Source organism: Spermophilus citellus (genome assembly GCF_964194105.1).
Source record: "Spermophilus citellus genome assembly, chromosome: 15".
NCBI classification, from domain to species: Eukaryota; Metazoa; Chordata; class Mammalia; order Rodentia; family Sciuridae; genus Spermophilus; species Spermophilus citellus.
The window spans coordinates 25341538-25368371 of NC_138195.1; the positions used below are offsets into that span (position 1 = coordinate 25341538).

Sequence of the window (26834 nt, forward strand, 5' to 3'; positions counted from 1 at the left end):
AAACCAAAAATTAAAATATAATGTCCCTCTTAACCCAAGGGATTGATTCCAGGACCCCTGAAGGGCACCAAAAATCTTCAGATGCTCCAGTATCTTATATAAAATGGCATAATGTTTGCATAGAGTCTACACATATCCCCTTTGCACTTAAATCATTTCCACTTGTTACATTTAATGCAATGTAGATGCTATTAAATAGTTGTTATATTGTATTGTTTGGGGAATATTGTTCAAGATAGAAGTCTGTATATTCTCAGTACAGGTGCAATTTTTTTTCCAAATATTTTCAACCCACAGGGTAATTTGTAGATGGGGAAGCTACAGATTTATAGAGACAACTGCATTTTCTTTTGTAAAAAAAATAGTTTTCTCTAAAATATCCTGGTATCTTCAGCTTTTCAGTTGATTTTTAAAGGCATATAAGCTAAGCTTCTCCTTTGTGATTTCCATATATATATGGGTGAAATTTTGTGTATACAGGTATTAGAAATCATTTGGAAAACATCTTCCAGGTTTGCTTGTTTTAACAGGGATCAGTCTCTGGTAAAGTTAGGAGGAAAGTAGTGATGAGGATGGAAGATAACTCCCTCTACTTTGCACAATTGTGTGCAGTGTTCTGCTCCAGTAAATGATACGACTAAAGAGAATTAGCACATGACAATTTGGCCAGACTGAATGTCTAAGTGAGCAAATTGGCTTGTAATTCTATAAAATTCCCTTTTCAATCATGTAGTAATGTCTTCCCTTCCTCCAACAATTAAAAACTAATCATTGTTTTGGGATGCCCAATTGATTTAAAGAACATTTGATCTAAGTAGTAGAATTAACAACTTGAGTAGCTTATTTCCGTAGAATATTCTAGTTTATTAAAGTATTTCATACAGAAGAATTTATGTGGACGTTTTAACGTCAAGTTTCTTTCTAAACTTAGTATGCCTTTACTTTAAGTTACCTGAGTCCATTTTTTCATCATCCCACGTGTACAAAACTAGTGACTTGGAAGATACCCTTGCCTCCTCTGTGTATGCAGCATAGTGCTGTTGATGTGATGGGCCTTCAACTACTCTACTGAACACTAACTCATCTCTTGCTCAATCAAGATGCTAAATGAAACAATGAAGAGAGTACATAGTGTCCATAGTGATGTAAGAGAAAAAAAGAGTCCATGAAGAAAACATCCCTGAAAAGACGAAAGCCAGTCCAGATACTATAATACCCAGCGAAAGAAGTGAAGGAGTGATCATAAACAGGCTGTCAGGGGACTGTGAAGCATTATGTACACATGTAATTGTGTTTCATTTCCAGTATCTTTAACTATTTATCTCTTTTATTGGGATTCTGTTTAGTGCTTATCTTTTCTGCTAGAAACTCACCATGAAGTAAAATGGCTTATTAGATATACTTAGATCCTGATGCCTTTCATTATTTGCAGTAGAAGTTAGAAATCAGAATCTGATTCCATGGCAGAGGGGCAGGGGGAAATGTGCTGGCACACAGAGATGTCCATCCCAGACTTAATAGGACCAACCAGCCCTTCTTGATCTGGGCATTTATTCCCAACCAATTAATTAACCTTATAGTACTGATAATGATATTAATAATAACTTGAACATTCTCATCTATCTTTGGCCAGGTGCCAGGGCACAATAGTGAAGTCATTTATTCCTCCTATAAACTAGATTCTTCTGTTATGTCATTTTTCCAACCAAGAAGCTAAGGCTTACGGATATGGTTAACCTTCTCAAACTAACAACCTAATAAGTAGTGGATGCAGGAGTGAATCACAGCACCACCCTGCAAACCAAGGACAAATGGAATACTGAAAAGCATTGAGGCTTGGTAACAGAAATAAACTGTGAGATCTTCTGGCAGAGTGAAGAGCTAAGTGAATTTCCCAAGAATAGAAGACACTTTTGATTAGGATAAGAAATCAAATGCAAAACTTCAACCCTCATGTGGGGCCTAGCCATTACAGCACCTCCCACTGCACTCTTTTTTTTGTACTAGGAATGAACAGAGGGGTGCTTTACCACTGAGCTAAACCCCCAGACTTTTCAATTTTATTTTATTTTATCTAATTTTTTTGTGGGGGGGAATAGGGTCTTGCTAAGTTGCTTGGTGCTCCACTGAGTTACTAAGTTATTCTAACTTTGGATCCTCCTACCTCAGCCTCTCAAGTTGCTAGGATTACAGGCATACACTACTGCACCCAGCAGCATTTGTAAATCAACCTGATTATCTAAATTATAGGACACAGTATTAGAAGGACCTCCATGATTAAGAGGAAATCTACCTTAAATCCCTCCCTCCTTTCTATACCCACACCACAGACTGACACAGACATTCTATTAAAATATTCTTTTTTTATTTAATTGATTTTATTTTTTAAAATACATGACAGCGGAATGCATTACAATTTTTATTACACATATAGAGCATTAAAAGATTCTATTAATTCTATTGAAGCCCATTTTGTGACTTGGGAGACAGGTTCAAATCACAGAGGAGACATGTGCAGGCAGGGGTGTTGTGGATATAGTACAGGATCTGCCCTGGAGATACTGCTGAACATACAAATAATTGTCTTGAAGGGCTTGGCTTCCTCATCTAAACTCTCTTAGTGTCTAAAGAGGACCTAGCACCTCCCAACTAGAGGACAAACCTTCTCCTCAGGGGAAAAATATCTGGGCTGCTAGGTCCACGTCTGAGCCACATCCCCAGCCCTGTCTTGTGTTTTATTTAGAGAAAGGGTCCCACTGAATTGCTTAGCACCTTGCTTTTGCTAAGGCTTACTTTGAACCCGCAATCCTCCTGCCTCAGCCTCCCAAGCAGCAGGGATATTCCTGGCACTTGAATAATTACAAGAAGATAGAAATCAGATTAATCAGTGTTCTCCAGAGAAAGACAAGTAATAGGGTGTTTGTGTGTGTGTGTGTGTGTGTGTGTGTGTGTGTGTACACATGCATATTTATTATATCTATAGATTTATTATATGAAATTGGCTCATAAGATTATGGAAGCAGAAACCCCAAGACTTGCATTCAGAAAACAGAGGAAACCTGGGGAACCAGTGAGGGGGCAGTCCAAGTCCAAGGCCTGAGAGCCAGGGCAGCCAGTGGTATAAGTTCCCATCTTGAAGCTGACAAGCTGGAGACTCAAGAAGTCAAATTTTCATCTTGAGCAACCCACTGGGAGTTTCCTTTAAGTGTTGTTTGTTCTACAGAGGTCCTCAGTTGATCGATGAGGCCACCCACATTAGAATGGCACATCCCTTAACTCAGTTCACTAATTCAGACTTTAATCTCATCCAGAAACGTTCTTACAGACACTCTGAGAATAACATTTGACCAAATGTCTGGGCCCTCAGAGGCCGAGTCCAACTGACATATATGAGTAACCCTCCCCGTGTCATCTTGAGGGGAGTTGCAGCTGCTCATGTTGTCTGCTCAATGTCTGTCCATTGTGTCCCCACTGCCCGCCCCTTTCCCCATGCATGAACAGTTCCCATATGCTGTTAAATTTTCCCAAGATCATTTTTGGATTAAAAAAAAATAACAACAAAAAACATCATTCACCTCTCAGTCTTCATGGTTGACAAGTACAAGTCATCTATGAGTATCCCAGTCTCAAGGTTTCTAACCTTCTGGTCTCAGTTCTGTAGCAAACTATTGGTGATACAACTGGTTATACAAGAGATGTACAGAGAGGCTTTATGTGGTGTTCTGCTGCCAGGAGTTCATTCACCCCTCTGTATATAGGTGTGGTCAGGACCACATGACTGCTAGTGTGTTCATACATGCATACATACAAGACCACACATGCACACACACACACACACACGCACACACACGCACACCTTATGGAGCAGGGAGAAAGGGCATAGAAAGGGAGAGCACTGAGTAGGAATACATGTGTACAGAAAGTAGGAAAATGAGATCCAGGCTTTCCAAGCCTCCTGCATTGGAGATGGATTCAGATGTAGGAATTCCTAGAACTGCTCAGGTGCTTCACCAGCAACCTGACTCAACTTCTTCCTCCATCTGCTCCTCCCTCTGCTACAAACCTTCCTTATCTCTTTCCTCTGCCTTTGCTTTTCCTCCACTCACAGAGCCAAAAGAAATAGTTTTATGCATATGGTGTTAATATAAATATCTTCTTAGCCAGACATGGTGGCAGCACACCTGTAATCCCAGTGACTTGGGAGGCTGAGATATGAGGATCACAATCCTAGGTACAAAAAAAAAAGAAAAGAAAGAAAATAAATATATAACATATATATTACACATATATAACACATAAATATGTATGTTATATGTGTGTGTATATATGTGTGTGACATATATGTGTGTATGTGAGTGTGTATATATATATAAAGATATACATGTATATATAAATATATGTATATATATATTAAAGATATATATCATATATATATATATATATACACAAAAGATATATAATATATATATATATCTTTTTTTTTTCTTGGTTGGTCCTCAATGAAACTGAGTTGAAAACAAGTCAGTGGAGCCAGAATATAGATGGGGTTTTTAATTTTTGTGAAGTAGTTCCAGGTTCTTATTTCTAAATGCCAGCAATTTGGTAAACACTTACTTATTGAAAATTATGAAAATATAGACAAAATGGAATAGAGACAATATGGAATCATTCTTTCTTTTCTCCTATAGTCCAGTCTCCACCTTTCTTTTATATATATATATATATATGTGTATATATATATATATATATATATATATATATATATATTAAAGATATATATCATATATATATATATATATATATATACAAAAGATATATTATATATATATATATACACAAAAGATATATTTTATATATATATATATATACAAAAGATATATAATATATATATATCTTTTTTTTTTCTTGGTTGGTCCTCAATGAAACTGAGTTGAAAACAAGTCAGTGGAGCCAGAATATAGATGGGGTTTTTAATTTTTGTGAGGTAGTTCCAGGTTCTTATTTCTAAATGCCAGCAATTTGGTAAACACTTACTTATTAAAAATTATGAAAATATAGACAAAATGGAATAGAGACAATATGGAATCATTCTTTCTTTTCTCCTATAGTCCAGTCTCCACCTTTCTTTTATATATATATATATATATATATATATATATATATATATATATATTCCTTCTTTTTAATAAAAATTTTTGTGTGAGTATCCATTCTATTTGGCAGGTAGGAAAAATTCAATCACTCTGGGTTGTTTTGTTTTGACGTTTAACACGTATAGATCAGAGCTTCGGTGAGCTGTTCTAAACTCAGCTGCGTATTATCATCACCCAGGGAGCTTTAAAATATACCATTTCCTGGGCCTCAGGCCAGATCAGTGGAATCAGAACCCTGCAGAGTGGAGAGGACAACCTGAGCACCGATGACTTTGACAGGAAGCCAGGCAGGAGGTCTGTTCCTGGAGCATTGCTCCTGCATCTCAGTCCTGTTGTCAGCTCGCTCTCATTCTTTGGTGATCATTTTGTGCCAGTAGGGAGTATGTGCTAATAGGGGTACAAAGATAGGGCCTTAAAGCAAGTTATTGAAGTCACAGTTAAAGAATTTACTCAAACTGGACGTTGCCTCTGAGCAGATTACAGTGAACCTTTTGTTGTTGTTTCGTTTTGTTTGTGGGATGGAACCCTGGGGCACTCTACCACATGACTACATCTTCATCCCTTTTTTTATTTTTAATATTTTATTTTTTAGTCATAGTTGGACACAATACCTTTATTTTATTTATTTATTTTTGTGTGGTGCTGAGGATGAAACCCAGGGCCTCTCACATGCTAGGCAAGAGCTCTACTGCTGAGCCACAACCCCAGTACCCCCCATCCCTTTTTACAAATTTTAAAACCGGGTCTCTTTAAGTTGCTCAGCTGAGTCTCAAATTTGCAATCCTCCTGCCTCAGGCTCCCAAGTAGCTGGGATTCAGGCGCATGCTACAGTGCTCAGCTAGTGAAGTTGTTTTTGAGATTATGAAAAAACAAAGGAAGCCTAGCGTTAATGGACTGAATGTGACTTGCTAAAATTGAAAAACACGTGTAGTTAAATCTCAAAATCCTATTTTGACAAAATGTGCAAAAATAATGCCTCCTCTGCTTGTCTTTCCCTGTATAATTTCCAGTTTCAAGCAAAACCACAGGGATTTGAAGGGCTTCTCATTGATATCTAAAGGGCATTTTAAACAAATAAGTAATATAATACCTTTTGAAGCAGATAAAATATACCTCTACCATATACACCTAATGAGAATATGCTAAAAAGCAGAAGTATTTGTATTGGGCCATAAATCACATAATTTTAACCAGATTTCTAAATGAAAACAAATAGTTCTATTTGAAATTTTCTTCAAACAAACAAAAAAAGGATTTCTAGATGTCAAAGAAAGTGTTTTTCAAGAAGCTTGATATGTGGACCAGAAAATTATGCTTAACTTTCCCAAGAGTTCTGGGAACTTTTTTTTTAATAAATGTGTATCTCATTCCTGATTTTGACATAGTAAAAAAAAAAAAATAGGGAAACATGTCTTCCATCCCACTTGCATGCTTTAATGCCCTGATTTAGGCCCCTGTGTATCCACATATATACTCAAACATATGTGTATATATACACAGGCAAAATTGCAACACAATAATCATTTGTCTGTTATACATCTGCTTGCTCTTTTTCTCTGATAAAGAAGTTAGTAGCTCCAATGATATCTTTCCCCTGATACAGTTTTATTTTTCTCTATAGATATTTTTACTGCAATACAGTTTCCCCAGTATCTTGGGTTTTGCTATTTTAAGTTACTCTAGTTAGGATTTGGAATGATTCCAAATAGGTAGATATATGGATTGTAAACATCAACAAACAGTAATGGAGTATCACTTGCCCTAAACATTTCTGCAAAAAGAAAATAATAATTATGTATTTCAAAAGTTGTGTCTATCAGTGCTGCTTTCAACAACAGTTAATATCTTGTCTTAAAAATACAGATATAGAGGGCTGGGATTGTGGCTCAGCAGTAGAGCGCTCGCCTGGCACAGGCAGGACCCAGGTTCTATCCTCAGCACCACATAAAAATAAAGGCATTGTGTTGTGTCCATCTATATCTAAAAAATACATATTTAAAAAAAATACAGGTATAGGACTGGGTATTGGCTCAGTGGCAGAGTGCTTGCCTAGCATGTGTGAAGTCCTGGGTTTGATTCTTAGCACCACATATAAATAAAAAAAGAAAATAAAGGTCCATCAATAACAACAACAACAACAACAAAAACAACGCATCTTCTAAAAAAAAATACAGTATACATTTCAGATACAATCAGCAACTTCTTTGCCATGAGTGTTACCAAAGGAACAAAGGGAAAATAAGGAATTAAAGAATGAAAGAGAGTGAGAAGTAGGAGGCGAAAAAGGAATATATGGACATTTGAAGGGGGAGAGTGTAAGACTCCGCTCCCAAAGTAGCTGTGCTGGGCTGTGAGAGGCAATTGTGGTTTTGGCTGGCCATCACCCACCAACCCATCAGATATTTGATCCATAATGGACTTCTTTCTCTGGCTATCATCTATAGTCTAGAAGAACTGAAGATCAATAGCAAAAACAAAAAGCAAAACAAACAAAAAGAAAACCCCCAATACTTTAATTAAAATAAAAGAATAAAAATAATAGGTCAGATCCTGACAAGTGACCTATTACATGGCAAACCATGTAGAAACTACTCTCTGCAGGGGGTGATGTTTGGGTGAGATACATGTAGCTCAGTGCATAGGAGATAGCTGTTCAATACCACATATCTATTTTTTACTACGTCTGAAAGGGGTCAAATGCCGGTCCAAGTGAATCATCAGACAAACCATCCCCAACCAATTAGTCAAAGGAGTTATTATAAAAACTCACTTTCAGTTCAGTCAAGAACTAAATTACATAGTGCTTCAAATGGCCAAGACTCTGTGTCCCCATGGAACAGAATGCAGACTCACAGTTCATCCTCATCGACTTCTTTATGGTACCCTGTGTCCTTCATAGCAACACTTTCAGGGAAGCAGGAAATATAATCTACTCTCTGATCACATTTTTTTAAGGTGAAGAAACTGGAAATAAGTAAAATTTAGTAATTAAGAACACAGATGGGACTGGGGTTGTGGCTCAGTGGCAGAGTGCTTGCCTCATATATGTGAGGTACTGGGTTCAATTCTCAGCATGGCATATAAATATGAACAAAATAAAGGTCCATCAATAACTAAAAAAATATTTAAAAAGAGTATAGATGCTGCCCCCTGCCGCAGTCTTGGCTGGGCACAGAATCACGAACCACTCAAGCAGGAACAAAACTTTATTTTTGAAAAAGCCGCCAATACTCCGTAGGCGCCGGCAAGCCAAAATCGGCCCACCCACGCGCGCGTCTACTGGAACCGCCTGGTCCCGGACCGGCGGGGGGGGGGGGGGCGGGGCCCCTGACCTCCCCCGGAATTCCCTCCTACTATCCTTCCCCAACCAATGGGAGCTCTCCAGGAGTCCCATAACATGAGTCCAGTAGCAGGCCAAGGTGAACAGCAGGAGTCCAATTTCCATATGAATGTAAATCTTAACATAATCATATCATCTCAGTGGCTAGCTGGCGTCACTTTACAACCAAAGGTGCCATGCGTCATATTATTTGCTTGTGGCTCCTAGCATCTGCCCCCTTCTGTTTAATTAAGCAACAGGCAATGTGGCTAGGGACCGTGCCTGGTAGGTTGTCCGATTCAACATATGGTTCTTACCCGTCATGGGAGAACTGACCTTTAGGCGTCAGCTTCCTGTCTTAGGTTGAATCCACTGCAATCAGATCAACCCGTCACTGACTACCGGTCCAGCATTCAGCCATGCTTGTGGATAGGCCTATGCACCAGTGGGGGGATGAGGTTCTTGCCTCACCTCTGTTGGCCCCCAAATTTTGCCTTGGTGCCAGTGGGGGGGTGAGGTTCTTTGCTCACCTCTGTTGGCCCCCAAATTTTAGACCATCACTAGTAGAAGGGAGGAGGATACAGAAATGCCACGACACCAAGCCAATTGATGGCTCCTTTGGAAAAATTGCGTCACTGGTGACACCATCAGCAAAGATATGCCAGCATTACCACAATTAACATGGGGTGAGCTGGCAAGGAAATTGCATCACTGGTGACACCATCAGTAAAGATGTGCCAGAAGTACCACAATTTGGTGCACCAGATGATATTTCACAATGCATGCAACTGATATATAGTCCAGGAAAGTTCTGCAGGCAGTTCAAATCGGAGGAGTCTATCAATATGTCCATTTCCTCCCAAAGTAAATCAAGTCCTTGATTGAGCATTACTTGTTGAGTTATATTCATTGATGCATCAGTTTATACAGTTTACTGTGATAGCTATCATAGAAGCTGTAGTTTGGTTTTATCTTAGTCTTCACCGGAATTGGGATAGAGATGGAAATTCTGGCAATGATGCTAAAGAGACATTATCCTGAACAGAATTATTAAATATAATGAAAAGGAAAGGTGAAAGTAAACAAACAGATCTGTTAAACTCCTTTAAAAACAATCCTTAACAGCTGTTTACCTAATTTAAATTAGTAAACAAACAGATCTGTTAACCCTGATGGTGTTGCTGGGTTCCTCCACTGCCCCGTATATTTGTGGTTGTGGGCCCCAGAGCATTGGGCCCCTCAGTCCGTTTTTTGGCAATGAAGCCTGATGCCTTTCTCCACGACATCGTGGGTAAATACCTGATCCTTGTCCGTTTTTTGATAACGGAGTACCTTCTATGGTGGTTTGAGAACGGCATTCATTAGCCCAATGTCTCCCTCTACGGCATCGTGGGCAAATACCCGGTATTCTATTCCTTTGATTTCTAGTTTTGTTAAAACCTCCTCTTATGGGGCAACTCCTTTTAAAATGTCCTGTTTGTTCACAATTATAGCATGTTTCTGGCCTGGCATCTAAAGCCTGTTGTACTGCTGCTAAGACTTGCCCTTGTTCATTAATGTCTCTACATAATTTAATATATGTGTTTAAATCTTCATGTCTCCATGGTCTAATGACCTCTCTGCAGCAACGATTTGCTTGGTCATAAGCCAGTTGTTTTATAAATGGCATTACCTGTTCTGTATTTCCAAATATTCTAGAGGCTGACTGAATAAGTCTATCTACAAATTCAGCGTAAGGTTCATTAGTTCCTTGTATTACCTTAGATAATTGACCTTGTAAATCTCCATGCCCCTGTAAAGTTTTCCATGCCCTAACTGCATCTACAGCAATTTGTGCGTATACGCCAGGGTCATATTCAATTTGCTGTCTTTGACCCTCATAAGGTCCCTTTCCCAATAGCATATCTATATTTCTTTGAGGGTAACCGGCTTCTGCATTTCGCCTAGCTGTCTCCATGCAAAATTCCTCATTGGCAACCTTCCATAACAAATATTGTCCTCCATTTAGCACAGATCGACACATGTTAGCCCAATCTGCTGGTGTCATGTCCAAGTTGGTAACAGATTCGACCATGCTTATCGTGAAGGGAGCTTGCGGCCCATAGGTTGTTACAGCCTCCTTTAATTGCTTTACTGTTTTGAAATCTAAAGCACGGTGAATTCGTTGCCCTCCTGCCTGCTCAAGTACAGGGCATGCTAATCTTTGGGGTCCTGCCTCAGAATTCCGTCCATCAACTACGGGAGTTGAGGGCCGCTCGGTGGTAGATGGAGCTGTTGGTTGAATTACGCCCTCTGGTGATAGAACGGAGTTAGTAGCAACCTCCTGTTGTAATTCTCCACCTGATGGCTGTTTTTCCTCTAAGCTTTCTTTCTTTAAATTTTCCTCTGTCTGACCAGCTTGAGAGACCTTCTCTTTTGGTTGACCTAGCGTTTTTTTCTACCATAGTTTGGACCTCTAACAATTTACTTAACAGTTTTTCGGTTTGTTTTTTACTAGATTCTAATCTGCTATAAAGGTAATGTAACCCAATAAGATAGGATAAAACAAAGCCGAAGCAGAATGAAACAAAAACGGAGCAGAGAATGGTTATATAAATTTTCTCTTTCTCAGGGCCGAATAACTTCAAACCTTGAGCCAACCATTTTTCCCAGTTCGCCTGAGAAAATTCTAGGGCTAGGGAGCTTGAAATAAAAACAAAATAAATCAAAACAAGAACACATTGTTTTTTGAAATGGTCACCCATTCCATTGCCTTCCCTCAGGGGCGAGCAATTTTACTCACCTCTAAGTTTCAGGCGTTCCCCGCACGGGCCACCAATTGCCGCAGTCTTGGCTGGGCACAGAATCACGAACCACTCAAGCAGGAACAAAACTTTATTTTTGAAAAAGCCGCCAATACTCCGTAGGCGCCAGCAAGCCAAAATCAGACCACCCACGCGCGCGTCTACCGGAACCGCGCGGTCCCGGACCGGCGGGGGGGGCGGGGCCCCCGGACCTCCCCCGGAATTCCCTCCTACTATCCTTCCCCAACCAATGGGAGCTCTCCAGGAGTCCCATAACATGAGTCCGGTAGCAGGCCAAGGTGAACAGCAGGAGTCCAATTTCCATATGAATGTAAATCTTAACATAATCATATCATCTCAGTGGCTAGCTGGCGTCACTTTACAACCAAAGGTGCCATGCGTCATATTATTTGCTTGTGGCTCCTAGCAGCCCCCAGAATACCTAGATTCAGATCATTTGCCTGTAACTTGTTACCTGGGTGATCTTGGGCACAATAACTCACCTTTCTCTACCTTGGCTTCTACCTATAGCATGGAAATAATAAGACCCATCTCACTGAGTTCTTATGAGATTAAATGGATCATGTTTTACATTTTTAAAATATTCCATATAGTATGTGTTCAGTAAATATGAACAGTGCTTATTATTATTATTTAAAATCTTTTAAAATTTTGCCAAATAAGCAAAAAATGATATCTTGTTTTTTTTCTTTTAATTAGTACTTTTCTTATCACTAAAGATCACCATAAATAAATCATAAGTTTATAGGTTATTATTATTTCTTTTTTCTGTGGATTGACTCTTCATGCCCTCTGCTCTTTGTCCACTGGTGGGCGAGTCTTTTTGTTATTCCTTGAAAAGCACTCTTTTCAAATTACAGATATCATTCTCCTTTTATTTAAATAGCAATCATTTTCTTGTAGTTTGTGACCTCTTTTTAACTCATCTTGCCCTTACAGAAGTTTGTGATTTCAATGTAGTTAAGTCTATTAGTCTTTTCATAATGGCTCTTTACATGCTTAGTTTTTAAAGGTTATTTCTTTAATCCACTTAGAATTTTGTCATAGGTCATATGCCAACTTTCTCTCTTTCTCAAATTGTCTATGATTTCCCTATGATTTGAAATAGAATCTGTTGGCAAATTCCAATATAAACAGAACCATGTGTCTGGGCTTTTTATTCCATTGCACTAATTTGCCTATTGTTATGCTTGCTTTATTTTTTTCTGTTGAGCTGAATAGGCTGGTTCAAAATCATTCTATTCTTTTAATATACTTCCTAGCATTTATTGCACATTTTTCCTGCTGGATGAAATGTAGAATCAATTGATCATATTGGAAACTAATTGTATTTGGATTTAAATTGGAATTGCATTAAACTAATAATTTTTAAAAAACCAATACTTTATAAGCCTTTCATTTAACCAGGCCTTTAGATCTTTCAGTGGAATTTTATCATTTTCTTCATAAAGGTTTTGACATTTTTACTTTTATCTTTGATACTGTTTGATCCATTTTCCTTTTCCTAATTCCTTTAGTTGAATGTTTAGTTATTTTCAGTGAAGTTTTCTTTTTGTTTGTTTTCTAATAAATGTTAAATACTTTCCTCAGAATAAAATCTTGACCAGATTTCATAATGAAAAATGTCACATGCTTTCCTTAATATTCATTTATTAATATAATTTTGTTTTCATTTTTTAATTGTAGGAACTATATATCATAGAAAGCTTAAAATAATTAAATAAGCAAAGATAAAGAAAATAAAAATAATTCATTAAGAACTACTATCTGTGATGAATATCATTGGCATTTTGATAAGGTTTACATCGAATCTGTGTAACACTTCTGGTAGTATGGCCAGTTTGATAATGTTAATACCTATCCAAGAACATAGAAGGTCTTTCTATCTTCTACAGTCTTCAATTTCTTCCTTCAGTGTTATTTAATTTTCATTATAGAGGTCTTTCATCTCCTTGTTAAAGTTATTCCAAAATTATTGGGTTTAGTTTGCATGGTTTTCTTTTTTTGAAGTTATTGTGAATGGGATGGGTTTTTTTTTCTTTTTTCAGCCAATTCATTAATGAAGTATATAGGAAAGTGATTGATTTATGTATGTTAACCTTGTATTCTATTACTTTGCTAAAGTTGTTTGTCAGCTCTATAAGTCTTCTGGTAGTTTTGTGGACCTTCTAAATATGAGATCATTTCATCAGCAAATAGATAATTTGACTTTGTTTTGTATCCCTTTAATTTCACATAACTTCAAGTTAGGCATCAGTGTTCTATTCTTTTTTAAAAATAGGAAACCAGGTTTCAGAAAAATGAAAAATCACTGTGGCAGAACTGAAATTTAATTGCAAGCTTATCTTCTCCAAAAATGTGGACACTGTTACAGAGGAGAGTTGTCAATAATTTCAAGTAAAAGCAATATATTCATTACAAACAACTTTCTTTTCTCTGTTTTAAAGCTTGTTCAGGTCCAAACTGACACAGTCCAAATTGATGCATGATTTTTTACCAATGCTTTAATAACATAGAGGAGATTCTGGTCAATTTTCTTCTGAAATCTATTACATTAACAAAAAAGTTGCCGCATAATTGAGATTTTTGTGTGATGTCATTATGATTACATTTTGGAATTCTATGTATGCATATTCCATATTACTTTTGCTATGCTTCATAATGTGTGTCCAAATGAAGAGCTAACACATTCACTTCCAAAATACACCTAAGACCCATTTGTAAACATTTTTCCAAATTGAATATTGCAGCTAATTTATATTTCTTTGTATCAAGCAACAGAAAGTTCTGTTTACTTAGCATCATTAAGCAAACACATGAACTTTGGTCACAAATCCTTCACAAACCGCTTCAGTACAATCTGGAATGTACTGAAAAATTCCCAGGAGATACTAAAAGGCTAAAATTCATGCTAAACCACTTATACCATATTCATGTTGCATAAGGGTTATGTCCAACTACAATCATGAAATATTACAGCATAAAACATTAGGGAAAGAGTGGATTTAGAAAAGTCCCAATAGTTAGTAAACCCATCGACAACTTGAAATGCATATGGGGCATGATGTCACCTTCAGCCCTAAGAAGCACCCCTTAGTTACAAAAGAACATCACTCCACTGTGGACCAAGACAGAAGGAGTCTTTCTTCCCAGTTTCTTTGTCCAATTTCTTCCAAAAAATCAAATCAAAATAAGTAATATAGTAAATATAATAATAATAGAACTCCTTCACTTGCTAATACTAATTTATCTACCGCAGGTATATAGCAAATATTAAATTAAGATTTATTGATATTTTTGTTAAAGTTGAGGGTATTTATTTTATTTTATGTTCAACCAAGATGTCCCCACACTTTAATTCCCCAACTTTATCTCCTTTTTGTTCTCTGCCTTTCACAACTGTCATTTCTGCCTTCGCCTCTGAAGCCTATCCTTCTTTGACTCTTTATGTACTTTCCAGGCATGTTTTTCTCTTACTTGTATCTCATATCTTGACCAATTTACCATTTTGAGAGATTTTTTAAAAATAAAACAAAAATTGTCCCCCACTTTCTCTGTTTCCCTAGTTGCCCATGAATGTTCCACTGAGGTAAAACATTCTTTCATTGCCATAACTTATGAGAAGTCTAGATAACAAACCTCATTTAAAATTCTCTCCTGGTTTTCCTTCATAACTTGTTCTCCATGTGGCACCAATTTTTAACTACAAGATAAATGTATTTCCTCTTTCTAGACAAGGGTTATAATTATGGAACAAAATATAATATCCATCTGAAAGATGTGAATTTAGAAAATTTAGAATTTTCTACCCCACACCTAGTCCTCTCTTCTAACTTCCTTCTCCTCTCTGCCTCCCTGACACTTTCCTGAACCAGATCCCATTGGCACCTAAGGCCATCAGGGTCAGGAACAGCAGCTCTGACCTTGCCCAACATTGAACTCTGGAAATTTCTATTGAGCAATTTAGCAAAGTGATGAAGTGAGCTGTTCATTGTAATCCTCCCCTAACTTTCAAAAAGGCAGAAATCTTAGACTCCAACTTTTTGGTCTTTCTTTTCTTAATCAAATGGGCACTGACATTACACATATAGAATCAGAACGTCTAAAGAAGAAAAGTGTATCCAAATACCAACTTGAATTTCAATCACCTTGCACTTGAAAATGTTTACTTTTCTTTTTTTTTTTCTCTCATAAATACAGTGATAGAAGAATAAATGCAGAGAAACCATGAAAACCAATTTCTCACATAAATCAAGTTTGTTCCAGGATGAAACTTTCAGGAATAGACTGGTAAAAAGAGAAACAATAAGTCTTAGGACATTAGATTCAAGTTAATTTTATTTCTGAGTGAACACAAGTCACTGTAATTTATAAAGTTACTGATTCAAAGTCTTTCATTTGTCCTGCAAGTATCTGTGGAGTACTTAGTGGAACATCCATCTTAACCTCTTGGGTAAACAACAATGAGTACAAGATAGATACCACATTTAGCAAGTTCACAGTTCAGTGAGAAAGACAGACATGGAAGCAAATAATTATAGCACTGTGTGCAACCAGAGAGGGCTGTACAGGCTTTCTTGAGAGCATTGAGGAACTGACAATGTTATCCACAGAGGCTGTCAGAGACAGCATCACAGAGCAAACATCAAATTTAAAAGGATGAATAAGGCCAAGCAGTGAAATTGGGAGACTTAGGAAGCAAAGAGTATTTCAAACAGAGAGGCTGAAGGTACAAGAAGGAATGGAACACTGAATGAGGGGCATGTGAATGACTGGAAGGGGACTCTAGAATCTAATGCTGGAGGGACAGTGTTCATGATAAGAACTTGGGTTTTTATCCTCCCCATAAATGAATAGATAGTGTTATAGTGTTATCATAAAGGTAAATAATTATGATAACAGCATGACACAATAGCTAATATCAGTTATTAAATGCTAAAACCATTGTTATTTTATGTGTAAATATTTAATCTTCAAAAGAGCTATAAAGTAGGAACTATAGTTATCTTAGTTTTATATATAACGAGATTGAGGCTCAGAGAGCTTTACCTGGGATGGAAGCAGAAGAATAAAAGAGATCGTGTTCATATCGTAGGTTTGGTGATGAGCATACTCTGAAACCAAGAATTCAATCTCTAAGAAAAGAGGAATGGGAAGAGACTGACCACAGATGACCAAAAGTTGGCAGTAACAGAGGGGACCTCTGGCTTTTCACATGACTGATTCCTCCTTTGCCCCATTTTTAGAATGAAAATAACAAGGAAGAAGGGAAAAGGAAGGAGATGATGCAAGGAAATGATGACCTCTCCAGGAGGCCCCTTCTAGAATCAACTCCATTCTGCCTCTGTCCTCCAAAATGAGCTAGTAGCAGGAGGTCACATGGCCATGAGTTATGCAGTCCTGCTGGAGGACTTGCTGTATGCTAGACCTAAACTGAATGCTTCACAGGTGTTTTCTCCTTTGTCTCCACAGTAGTATCATCCACAGCTTGTTATCCCATTTCACAGATGAAGATGCTAATGCCCAGGGAGGATGTATGAATGTAAGAGTCTTTCCTGTAATGCTGACTAAAACTCTCCTCCATCCAACTTCCATTTTTCTGGATGTTTGTTCTCTTCTTATCTAGATAACAGTGCTCTTCCTCAAATCCACACAACTTCTTATTGCAGAGTCTCTGGATTTAGAGTTGGGGTGCTCCTTGTATAGTCGGGGACTAGATTGCCTCTCTCTTTCTCCTCTTTCTGGTGTCATATGTTTTTGCCTAACACTAATCAGTCATGTCCCATCTGCCAGGGGCTCTTACAAAACCCCTTCAATTCATTACTCATGTAATATCCATAGAAACCCTGAGAGAGGTACTATGATTGCCTCAGTTGAGGATGCTGAGACAGAGAGGTTAAGAAATCTGCCTGGAGAATTCAGTAAGGAACACCAGAAGGATGCAAACCCTGAAAATCTAGTTCCTGGGTCTGGATTCCTATTCAGACCTTTTCTCCTTGACTTAGTAGAACTTGTGCAGCTGGCCAGTCACTTGTTCTCAAAATTACTTGGCTTTCAGACCATCTCACTCAATTAGTTCTATCCTATCTTTTTTTTTTTTTTTGCCATTTCACTCAATTGTTTTTGATAGTTCCTTATTACATGCCAACTTCTACAAATTGGACTCCAGAGATCAGTCTTTCACCTATTCTCTACACTCAGTCCTTAGATGATCTCATCCAGTTTTACAGCTTAAATATCACCTCTACATGGATAACCTCAAAGTCAGCCTCACCTTCCTGGGACTCTCCCAGAAATGCAGACTCATATCCACCTGCCATCAACTTATCCACATGTACCTCTCAAAGGAACTAAAATGAGCATGCCCAAACTGGAGCCCCTGCTTTTCTTCCTTCCAAACTGAATGTCATTCTTGATTCTTATTTCCTCCCACACAACACATCCAATCAGTCCATAAAATATATCCAAAATGTGTCTACTTTTCACAGTCACCACCGTCTCCACACCAGTGCAAGCCCTTCTCATCTTTTTCCTAGTTGTAGCAATGGCTTCTGGTATATCTCTTGTTTCTCTCTCCCATCTCCACCAACTAGAGTGAGGTAAGTGAGGCAAATAAGATGTTTATCTCCAGAATGAAATTTAAAGGAACACCCAAAAACTCAGTAATATAGACAAATGATATATTAAGGCAATACTTTTCAATTAAACCAATGCAAAAACAATTCATAATGAATGAAACAGTAAAATTTTAAATAAAATCAGGACTAGACTCTGTATTTGCATTACTTGCCTCTCTGTAATGTAGAACTGTTCCCAGCCCAGTTCTACTCCCTTCCATGTATTCACAACAGTCACAGTAATCCTTGTCTAAGAGCCAAAGCCAAAGTCCTTACTGGGGCTGATAGGATCTACCATGAGCTGGTCTGATTTTCTCTCTAACCTATACTCCTACTTCTCTCCCTTTTACTGAGCCTCATCCTCTATCACACTGGCCTCTGTTATTCCATCAACATGTTCCCACCCCTGTCCTTACTCTGACTAAGCTCTTTCTCTGCCTAGAATGTTCTATCCAATAAGTCTCTTTCTTCACCCAGATCTCTTCCCAAATTCACTTTATTAGGACAAACTTTCTAAATGTTCCCCACCTACAAACACATTGTAAATATTCCTTTTCTACACTTTATTTTGTTTCTCCTCAGAAAATATCATACCACCACTCTATTTTACTTATTGATCTTATTACTTATTGTTTCTCCCACCTGTTATGAAACTCCCAGAGAAGTTTGGGGGAGGGATCTGTTTCATTCTCTGATACATCTTCAGTGTCTCCAAAATTCCTGGAAGATGGTAGGCACTTAGCAATTTTTTGATTAATAAGTAATAGATACACGTTAATGCTCTCTTCTAGCTCCAGTGCCTCATATGGATAGGTTTTGTTTGGATGCTGTTACCTCAATAAATTACATTGGGAACTACTATTTCAAAATAGTCTCAGATCTTAAAAATTTACAGCTAGCACTGAATTAGAAAATGTATTGCAAAACCTTCATTTCAAATTGACCAAGATTTTTCACAAAAGTTTGACTTGCTTAAAAAAATATTTATCTGTGATTCAAGTTTACCCCTTAGATTTGGTCAACATTGGGAGAGGGAGTTATTTTGGAGGAATAAAAACTGAATATCCAGTGTTTCCTTGTTTTGTTTTGTGGTTGTTGTTACAGTGCTGGGGAGTGAATCCAAGGCCTCATTCTAGGCAAGCACTCTACCACTGAGCTACACCTCTAGCCCTTCAAGTGCCTCTTTAGCAGATTCTGAACTTTATTTCCATGTCCTGATTTCCAGTGATTTGAGACAAAATTCAAATGTTACACAATTTGTCTCAATAACTTCAGAGTGAACTCATATGTAATCAAAAGACCTTTCTGATATCAAAATAACTTTAATCACCTTTAGTAATTATTAACAAAAACGAAAGGTAGGTTTTGCAAATTTGTCGTGTCACCATGAACTGTTTGTTATCTTTTGATGGAAAAGATGAAGTTCAGCAAAGTGTAAATCTGTAACCTGGCAAAAGACTGTAGACTTTGCCTTCAAAGGGCTGTAAGACATACACTCATCCACCACCTCCTTCTCTTGCAAGTTAAATCAGCACAGCCGGAGAGTTTGAGAATGTCCAATGAAAAAACAATTTAGTAACATTTGGAAACAGTGTAAGAATTAGAATTTGTCTTAAAGGTAGTTTTATTTATAAATGTTCAAAAATTTTCATAGTTTTATTTATCTGTTTTAAGGTTTATATTGTCTCCTAGAAATCCTTATGCCTCTATTCACCAGCATTTTAGGATTATAAACTGAATGCAGGTCTCAATTTACACTATATTTTAGAATCCATAGAAAAAAGTACTTATACTCTAAATGTATCAATAAAGGTACTTTTCCCAACCCAAGTTGTTACATTTATATCAAATCACTACTATTACAAAGAAATTCTAATCTGTCCTTTGCAAGATTCAAAACCAATGTGATTCTGCAATCTGTATACGGGGTAAAAATGGGAGTTCATAACCCACTTGAATCAAATGTATGAAATATGATATGTCAAGAGCTATGTAATGTTTTGAACAACTAATAAAAATTTTTAAAAAAAGAAAAAAAAACCTTGCAAAGTGTAGACACTGAACCTGGTATGTTAACTTATTGAGTTAACAGGCTGCCCATGAAACACAATGCCCTAAAGCTGGGCAGGGAGTGGAGCCAGCATACAGACAGAACTAACTAAATACTTCTTAAAAGAATGAGTGAATTGACCTGGGGCAAGAGTAAGCAACAGTATCACAAAGGTCATAGGCAAGAAATGGTCATACTCATCTGCAGAGGATGACATTGTTCTGTCCCTATAAAGATGATGAGTATTCTTCCTCTGGAATTTTGTATGTTTACCTTTGGTTTCCTAAAGTATGTTGAAAATATTATGTTCTAAATAATTCCTGGGAATTAGTTTGTTGGCTTTTTTATTCTGTCACCTTAGTAATAGAATACCTATTTCTATTATTACTAGCAATAGCATTATTGCTACTATTGATAATCTTAATACTAGTGATATTACTATTCTATTACTTAAGTAATAATAATTTTGGTAACAATTCCTTGAAGCTTCACTTTTTTCTTCTGTCACTCAACTTTTGACCCAGTTTCCTATATTATTAATGGTTTATATAGTGTTTTATAAATGATGATAATATAGGAAATCTCAGTGTGTTTGATAAAAATTTTTCAAAAGAATCTATAGTCAAATACATTAGGGTTCCATTTGGTTCAAATAATTGTAAAACACATCTCCTCTATGCTGGGCCGCAGAGCACATTAAGCAGAGTAAAAACCCAGCATAAAACCTTCACTGAGCTGCTTACACTCTAGCCCACCCTATGTACATAGGAACCTCTAGAGCCTCACTCCATTACAGCTTGAAACCTTCAGAATAGCCATTATTCTTGTCCTGGAAACCTGTGAATTTGAGTAACAACTATGATGTTTGGAATAGGGTTCAAAACGGATTATAGACAACAAAATCTGAAATTTTACACAGACATGACCTATATAAACTTTCATCATTTCCTAGATTATACAAAGGGTTGAGTTGTGTATGTTGTAATGATCCAGGTGTTGGTACACCCTTCCAACACCCCCTCCAAAAAATCCATTATTCTTGTTTTGTTAAAATCTATGCCACATTTTCATTCTGTGGCATGTACCATATGTGGCTTCTGTACATCTATCTGTCACCAGCACACTTTCCTCTAAAAGTTTATCTTTGGAAAGTAAGTAGACAAGTGTCTTAGGAAACATGTGCAATAGATAAATGAAGCTCAATCTCAGAATTTTGATGTCCTGTCTTTGCTGATTTGATATAGACACAATGCCCTCTTCCCCCCATCTATAAGAACCAAACTTCATATTCTTCTTCTTTTTCTCCTTTTTTTTTTTTTTTTTTTTTGGTACTGAGGGTTGAACCCAGGCTCACTTTACCACTGAGCCATATCCCCAGCCTTCTTTATTTCTGCTTTTGAGATAAGGTCTTGCAAAGTTGCTGAGGCTGGCCTCAAAGTTTCCATCCTCCTGCCTTAGCCATCTAAGTTTCTGGGATTACAGTATGCAACACCATGCCCAGATTTTCATATTCTTCTAATTGATGTGAACTCATTTGTATTTGACTATTTGGTGACATCCTAAGGTAACTGGATTGAGAATTAGTGACCTGCATACTAACAGGAGAAGGGGTACCACACATTTTCACCTTCTAAGTTTCAACTATACTGAACCTTTTAAAGCACCCTATTCTTTTCTTTAATATTTATTTTTTTAGTTGTAGTTGGACACAGTACATTTATTTTATTTATTTCTTTTTATGTGGTGCTGAGGATGGAACCCAGGGCCTCGCATGTGCTAGGCAAACGCGCTGAGCTACTACCCCAGCCCCTAAAGCACTCTATTCTTAATGAGTCCATTTAGTCACCTACTTTGTTTGTGTATGGCTGTTAGTTGCTTTGACTTCAATGACTTATTTGTAGAGAATGTTTCCTAAAGATGTTCTTCATCAGAAGGACAAGTTTGGACTTGGCAACAGTAATTTACTTAATTTATCTTAAATTTGATTTCAGTGAGCTACCCTAATTAACCTGATTTTTTGCTGATAATCACTCTCAATGGAATCAAATCACAAATCCGGGGATGGATTGAGCGGCACCCAGAAGGAAGCAGCCCTCCGCGCACTGGTCCAGCGCACAGGATATAGCTTGGTCCAGGTAGGAACTTCTTTTGACATCTGCTGAGACTCGCCACTGAATTCGCACAGTGGTGGGAACATTAGAAGGCCTCAGATGCAAACTGTAAACTCATGTAACTCTTCACATGGGTGTCCTTTTCTGAAAGCGAAGAAAAGTGCATCCTTTCAGTTCTGTGGTGACTGGTAGGTGACAGGCCTTCTATTCTAGGTTATCCACTCAACCTTATCTTGTCACTTAAAAACAGAGTCAGTATCCACGGTCATACAGACTATCACAGTTTTGAAAAAAACAATTTAGAATATGAAAAGGCCAGTGGAATTTCCCATTCTTGGCAAAGTAGAACTAAACTAGTATTTCAGGAATCAGCAAAAGAGAACTTCATCGGAACTAGCCTTAGTTTCCAGAGAGATCCCTGAAGATATAGGAGGAATTCTGGATATGGGTTCAAGAAATGAACTTTTGGCAGCCTACCTATTCCAGTTTTTTTTTTCTCAGAATACCTCCCCATCCAGCCTAGAATATATAACACTAAATTTTGCCTGTGCCCTGACCAAACTATCCTGTGTACATAATGAATATGCCACAGTGAATTTCACCTTAATGAATATCTATAATGCAATAATTTAAAAAATATAAATAAATAGAAGGACTAGCAGAGTAGAGGAAAGCAACCAGAGGAGGGATAAGAGAAGAGAAAGTGGAAAGTCCTAGGGACTCAATTGGAGAAAATTATATTCTATTGCATGCATCATTGTGTCCAAATGAAGCCCAATATTAGATACAACTATAATGCACTAATAACAATTTTAAATAAAATAAAAAATGTCAATCTTAAAACAGTATTTATAGACATTGGTTATTAAGAATTGTCTGTATATTATCATTGCTATTATAAATTCCTCTAGAGAACTTATGCTGCACTGAAAAGCAAACCTGTTAGATACATATATTATTTAGTTGAATAAATAATGTTCTTTTTAAAGTAAGACAAAGTATTTTAAGTCAGCTTTTGTCTTTCATCCACACACTTTTCCTACTTAACAAATCTAGGTACTATCATGAATATAAATATCATCCATGCCTAACCATAAAATATGCAACAGTATCCTTTTATTAGATGCTCTTTCGTCAGATAGTTGCAAAATATACAATTTGTTTTGACCAATTCTATAAATCATGACATGCTTCATTATATGTAATACAATGCTCAAAGTTATTTATATTCTTCATCTGAATGATCTTAACACCATTTCTCTTTCCCACGTATATCAGGATGGAGGGTGATTTTTCCATTTTCCTGCTTTATGCTTTACGCTCCCAACGCCAATTTGCTAACTGAGTTTTCTGGCTTGGAGTTGAACAGAAGGGAGAGAGAAAAGCAACAGAAGAAAGGAAAGACCCTGAAAGATATTGAAAGTTGTGGGCTGCTTTGTAGGACTATCAGAGATGCCCCCCATCCCACAGTCACAGTCTTTCACCTGGCCATACTTTCCCCAGGTCAGCCTCTTTGTGTTGAACTCCTTTTGACACCAGGCAGTACTCTTGGAGAGGAACAACAGAGGGGTTCCACGGGTAGTCATACTCCACTACCCTAAAAACATTCACTCATTTTTTGACCCAGGAAACTGCAAACTAAAGCAGCCAGCTCCCCTGGCCAATGTCAGGGCACTAGGCCACCTGACAGCTCACCTTTAGATATCTCAGGAGTGAGTGTGTTCCCACACAACCTGGTGTGTTCCCCAGATACAAAGGCAAATATCCAGTGCTTTTCTTAACACTTTTCCCCTAGTATAGGCAAAGGGAGGGACACCCTTCCCCACCAATCTCTACTGTGCAGGGAAAGTGAGACTCAATATTAACAGCAGTTGCTTCCAAACATCTTTGTGTAGACTCAAAAAAATCCTCTGTTTGTACAAGGCGGAAGCAACCCTCTTTTCAACTAATTATACCTGAGCAGAGGTTTTTAAAAGTTAAAAAAAAAAAGTTATAGACTATAAAAATCTACAGAGCTTCTCCTATCACTTATAAAGTTTCCTTTTAGGAAAGCTGAATAAAAATTTTAATCATTCACTCTATGTAAGCACATTAACTTTAGAAATAAAAATATTTAAAGTTTACTAATGATTTAAAAATAACATGACTTTTATGGTTTTGGAACAAGAAACATCAGCTTCTCCTTTGACTTAAATAAAGTCAGCCACGGAAAAAAATTTTTTTAATCTTTTTAACAAATCCTAAGTAACACTCCTTAACTTTGTAGCGTGATTTACTTTTAAGTAATATTCATTAACAGAATGACTATTGGATCAGAAGTTCTCCAGTAACATGAAAGCCTAAAATTCTAAATACTCGTTATTTAGACTTACAACCTCTAATCAAAATGTAAATACAAATGCAATTAGTTTCAAGTGAATTGAAAAATACCTCCTGATATTAGCTGCAAAATGTGGAAAATCACTCAAATTTTCAAATCAGAAGGCCTATAATCTAATGTGTTCCCTACTGTATACAAGTTGTATGATCTTGAGCAAGGGATTTAACTACTTTAGGCCTTAATTTCCCAAAAGTCCTCCACACCTCCACTGGGCATAAATCTGTGATTCTAATATCTTCTGAATCTGGTTATTAGTCAGCAGAGTCAGCAGACTGGACTATTTGGTTGAAGTGAACTAGACATGTGTGAAGACATAGCCTTAAACTGGGTGATTTAGGAAAAATCTTTTAGTCTTCTTCCTACTCTGGATTATGGCAAAGACTATTATGATTATCAAATAAAGACAGCAACAGCAACATCAGGTTTTCCTTTTTTTTTTTTTTTTTGAGAATCAGATTTACTTTTTAAAACATTTCCATACAAAAATGAAGAAATATCTTAATACAATTCAAGGAACATACCCCTAAGGTAATGGTTTTAGAATTTTGTGGTATTTGCTAAGTGACAGCGTGGTAGATTTACTTTGGCTGTATCTTCACAGTCTCTGATACTAAATGTTAGATTCTTCCAACACAAGAATTCAAAAACAGGGTGACAACGTTGTCTTCTCATCACTAGCAGGACAAATACAGCTATCAAAAATAGATTTTTCAAGTTACTTAATAATATGAGATAATCCTTTACATGGCAACTGATATAATAATATGTGCTTTTGAGGATTTAAAAGCATGTTTTGTGATTTTTTAAATAATTGAATATCTTTGAATATTGATAGCTGAGAATTTTTATCAAAGTACTTTATAAAATAAAAGAAACTTAAAACAGAACCCTGTATATAGTAGGCATTGATAATAAATAGTATTGATAAAAATCATATAAAATTGACAAGTGCAAGTGTAAACTTTATAGTCGCAGTATGCCATATAGAAATACGTGGATATTGCGCTATACAACATTAACACATAAACAGCTTTTGTCTCTGGGTATGGATTATTTGTATGGGTTTATTTTTTTTCCTAATTTTTAACTCCCAATTACACTTTCCAGACTTTCTAAAACTAGTATATGTTTCTTTGAGAATCAAAGAAAAAAATCACATTATGATGGTCCTTGTCACAAGAATGAATTAATGGAGTGGGTCATAAACTCAGGTATGTGATGCTTCCTCTGCCTGAGATTTTCTCCTTAGACCCAAGAAAGTACATACTCACCAATGAGCATATTCAGAAAACTTTGGACCCAATGTGGGGTCAGTTTACATTAATTTTAGTTCTACTACTAGTAAATTTATGTCTAATAAATATCACCCTCAAGTAGTTTGAGTACTTTTTAAAAGTAGACTCAGGATTATCATCATATATAATTTATACGATTTAAAATACAGTGTATATTAGCATTACTTGTTCAAGTATGCTATTTTATAATCTATTTTCTAAAAATTATTATAACCCAGTCAATGTTTATGAACTATGAGAATTGCATTCTTCTATTTATATTTTTTTTTGTTCTGGGGATTAAACCCAGGGGCACTTTACCACTGATCTACAACCCCAGCCCTTTTTATTTTGAGACAGAGTCTCTCTAAGTTGCTTAGGGTCTTGTTGCTGAGTTGCTGAGGCTGTCCTTAAACTTGTGATCTTCCAGCCTCAGCCTCCCAAATCACTGGGCTTACAGGTATGTATGTGCCATGACATCCTGCTCCTATTGCATTATTACACCAATGGTTACCCTAAATGAACATCAAGGGTTTTTTTTTTTAAACTTTGTTTTTCTGCTTGTTTCCTTATTCTATATTATTGAAACCAATGTGTTAGTGCTAGTTCTTGGGAGTACAGAAGTATAAAATGCATAGCCTGGCCCAAAGGGGACAGAGTAGATGAGATGAAAATTAACTTATCTAAAATTTAAAATGGCAACATAAGTCAGCCTCAAATGAGCAATGTAGTAAAAGTAACACAAAATATGAGTATACTTTTCTGTATAAGGCTCTATAAAAGTTTTTAAGCTTCCTTCAAAGAAGTAAGTGTATCCCTCCTGTCCTTTACATCCACACTGACTCAAGAACCAGCCCTCAATCATTCATTTATTAACTCATTTATTGATTCTCCAAAGAAAAACATGGTTTCTGCCTTCGTGGAGATTATTCTCATATGGAAGACAGAAAGTAAACAAATAAATAAAATAATTATAGGTAATAAATCCTGGAACATCACAAACCAGGTTGTGTGACAGCATATGTCACGTGACCTTCTTCAGAAAGATGGCATTGAAGCTGAGATTTACAGAACAAAAGCAAACCTTGCAGTCAAGAAGATATTATGCATCAGAGGGGACCACTCC

At 36.9% G+C, this 26834-nt stretch overlaps 1 protein-coding gene across 1 annotated transcript in view; it reads left to right on the forward strand.

Annotated features, from left to right (window-relative positions):
- The window catches only part of A1CF (APOBEC1 complementation factor), a gene marked incomplete at its 3' end in the record, with an annotated part of 115661 nt that overhangs the window by 48772 nt on the left and 40055 nt on the right, over nucleotides 1-26834 (forward strand). The window contains exon 2 of the mRNA XM_081268095.1: nucleotides 21935-22078. Within this exon, the coding sequence (XP_081124221.1) occupies nucleotides 21980-22078 (99 nt within the window). The 5' untranslated portion in view covers nucleotides 21935-21979. The remainder of the gene's footprint in view (nucleotides 1-21934; nucleotides 22079-26834) is intronic.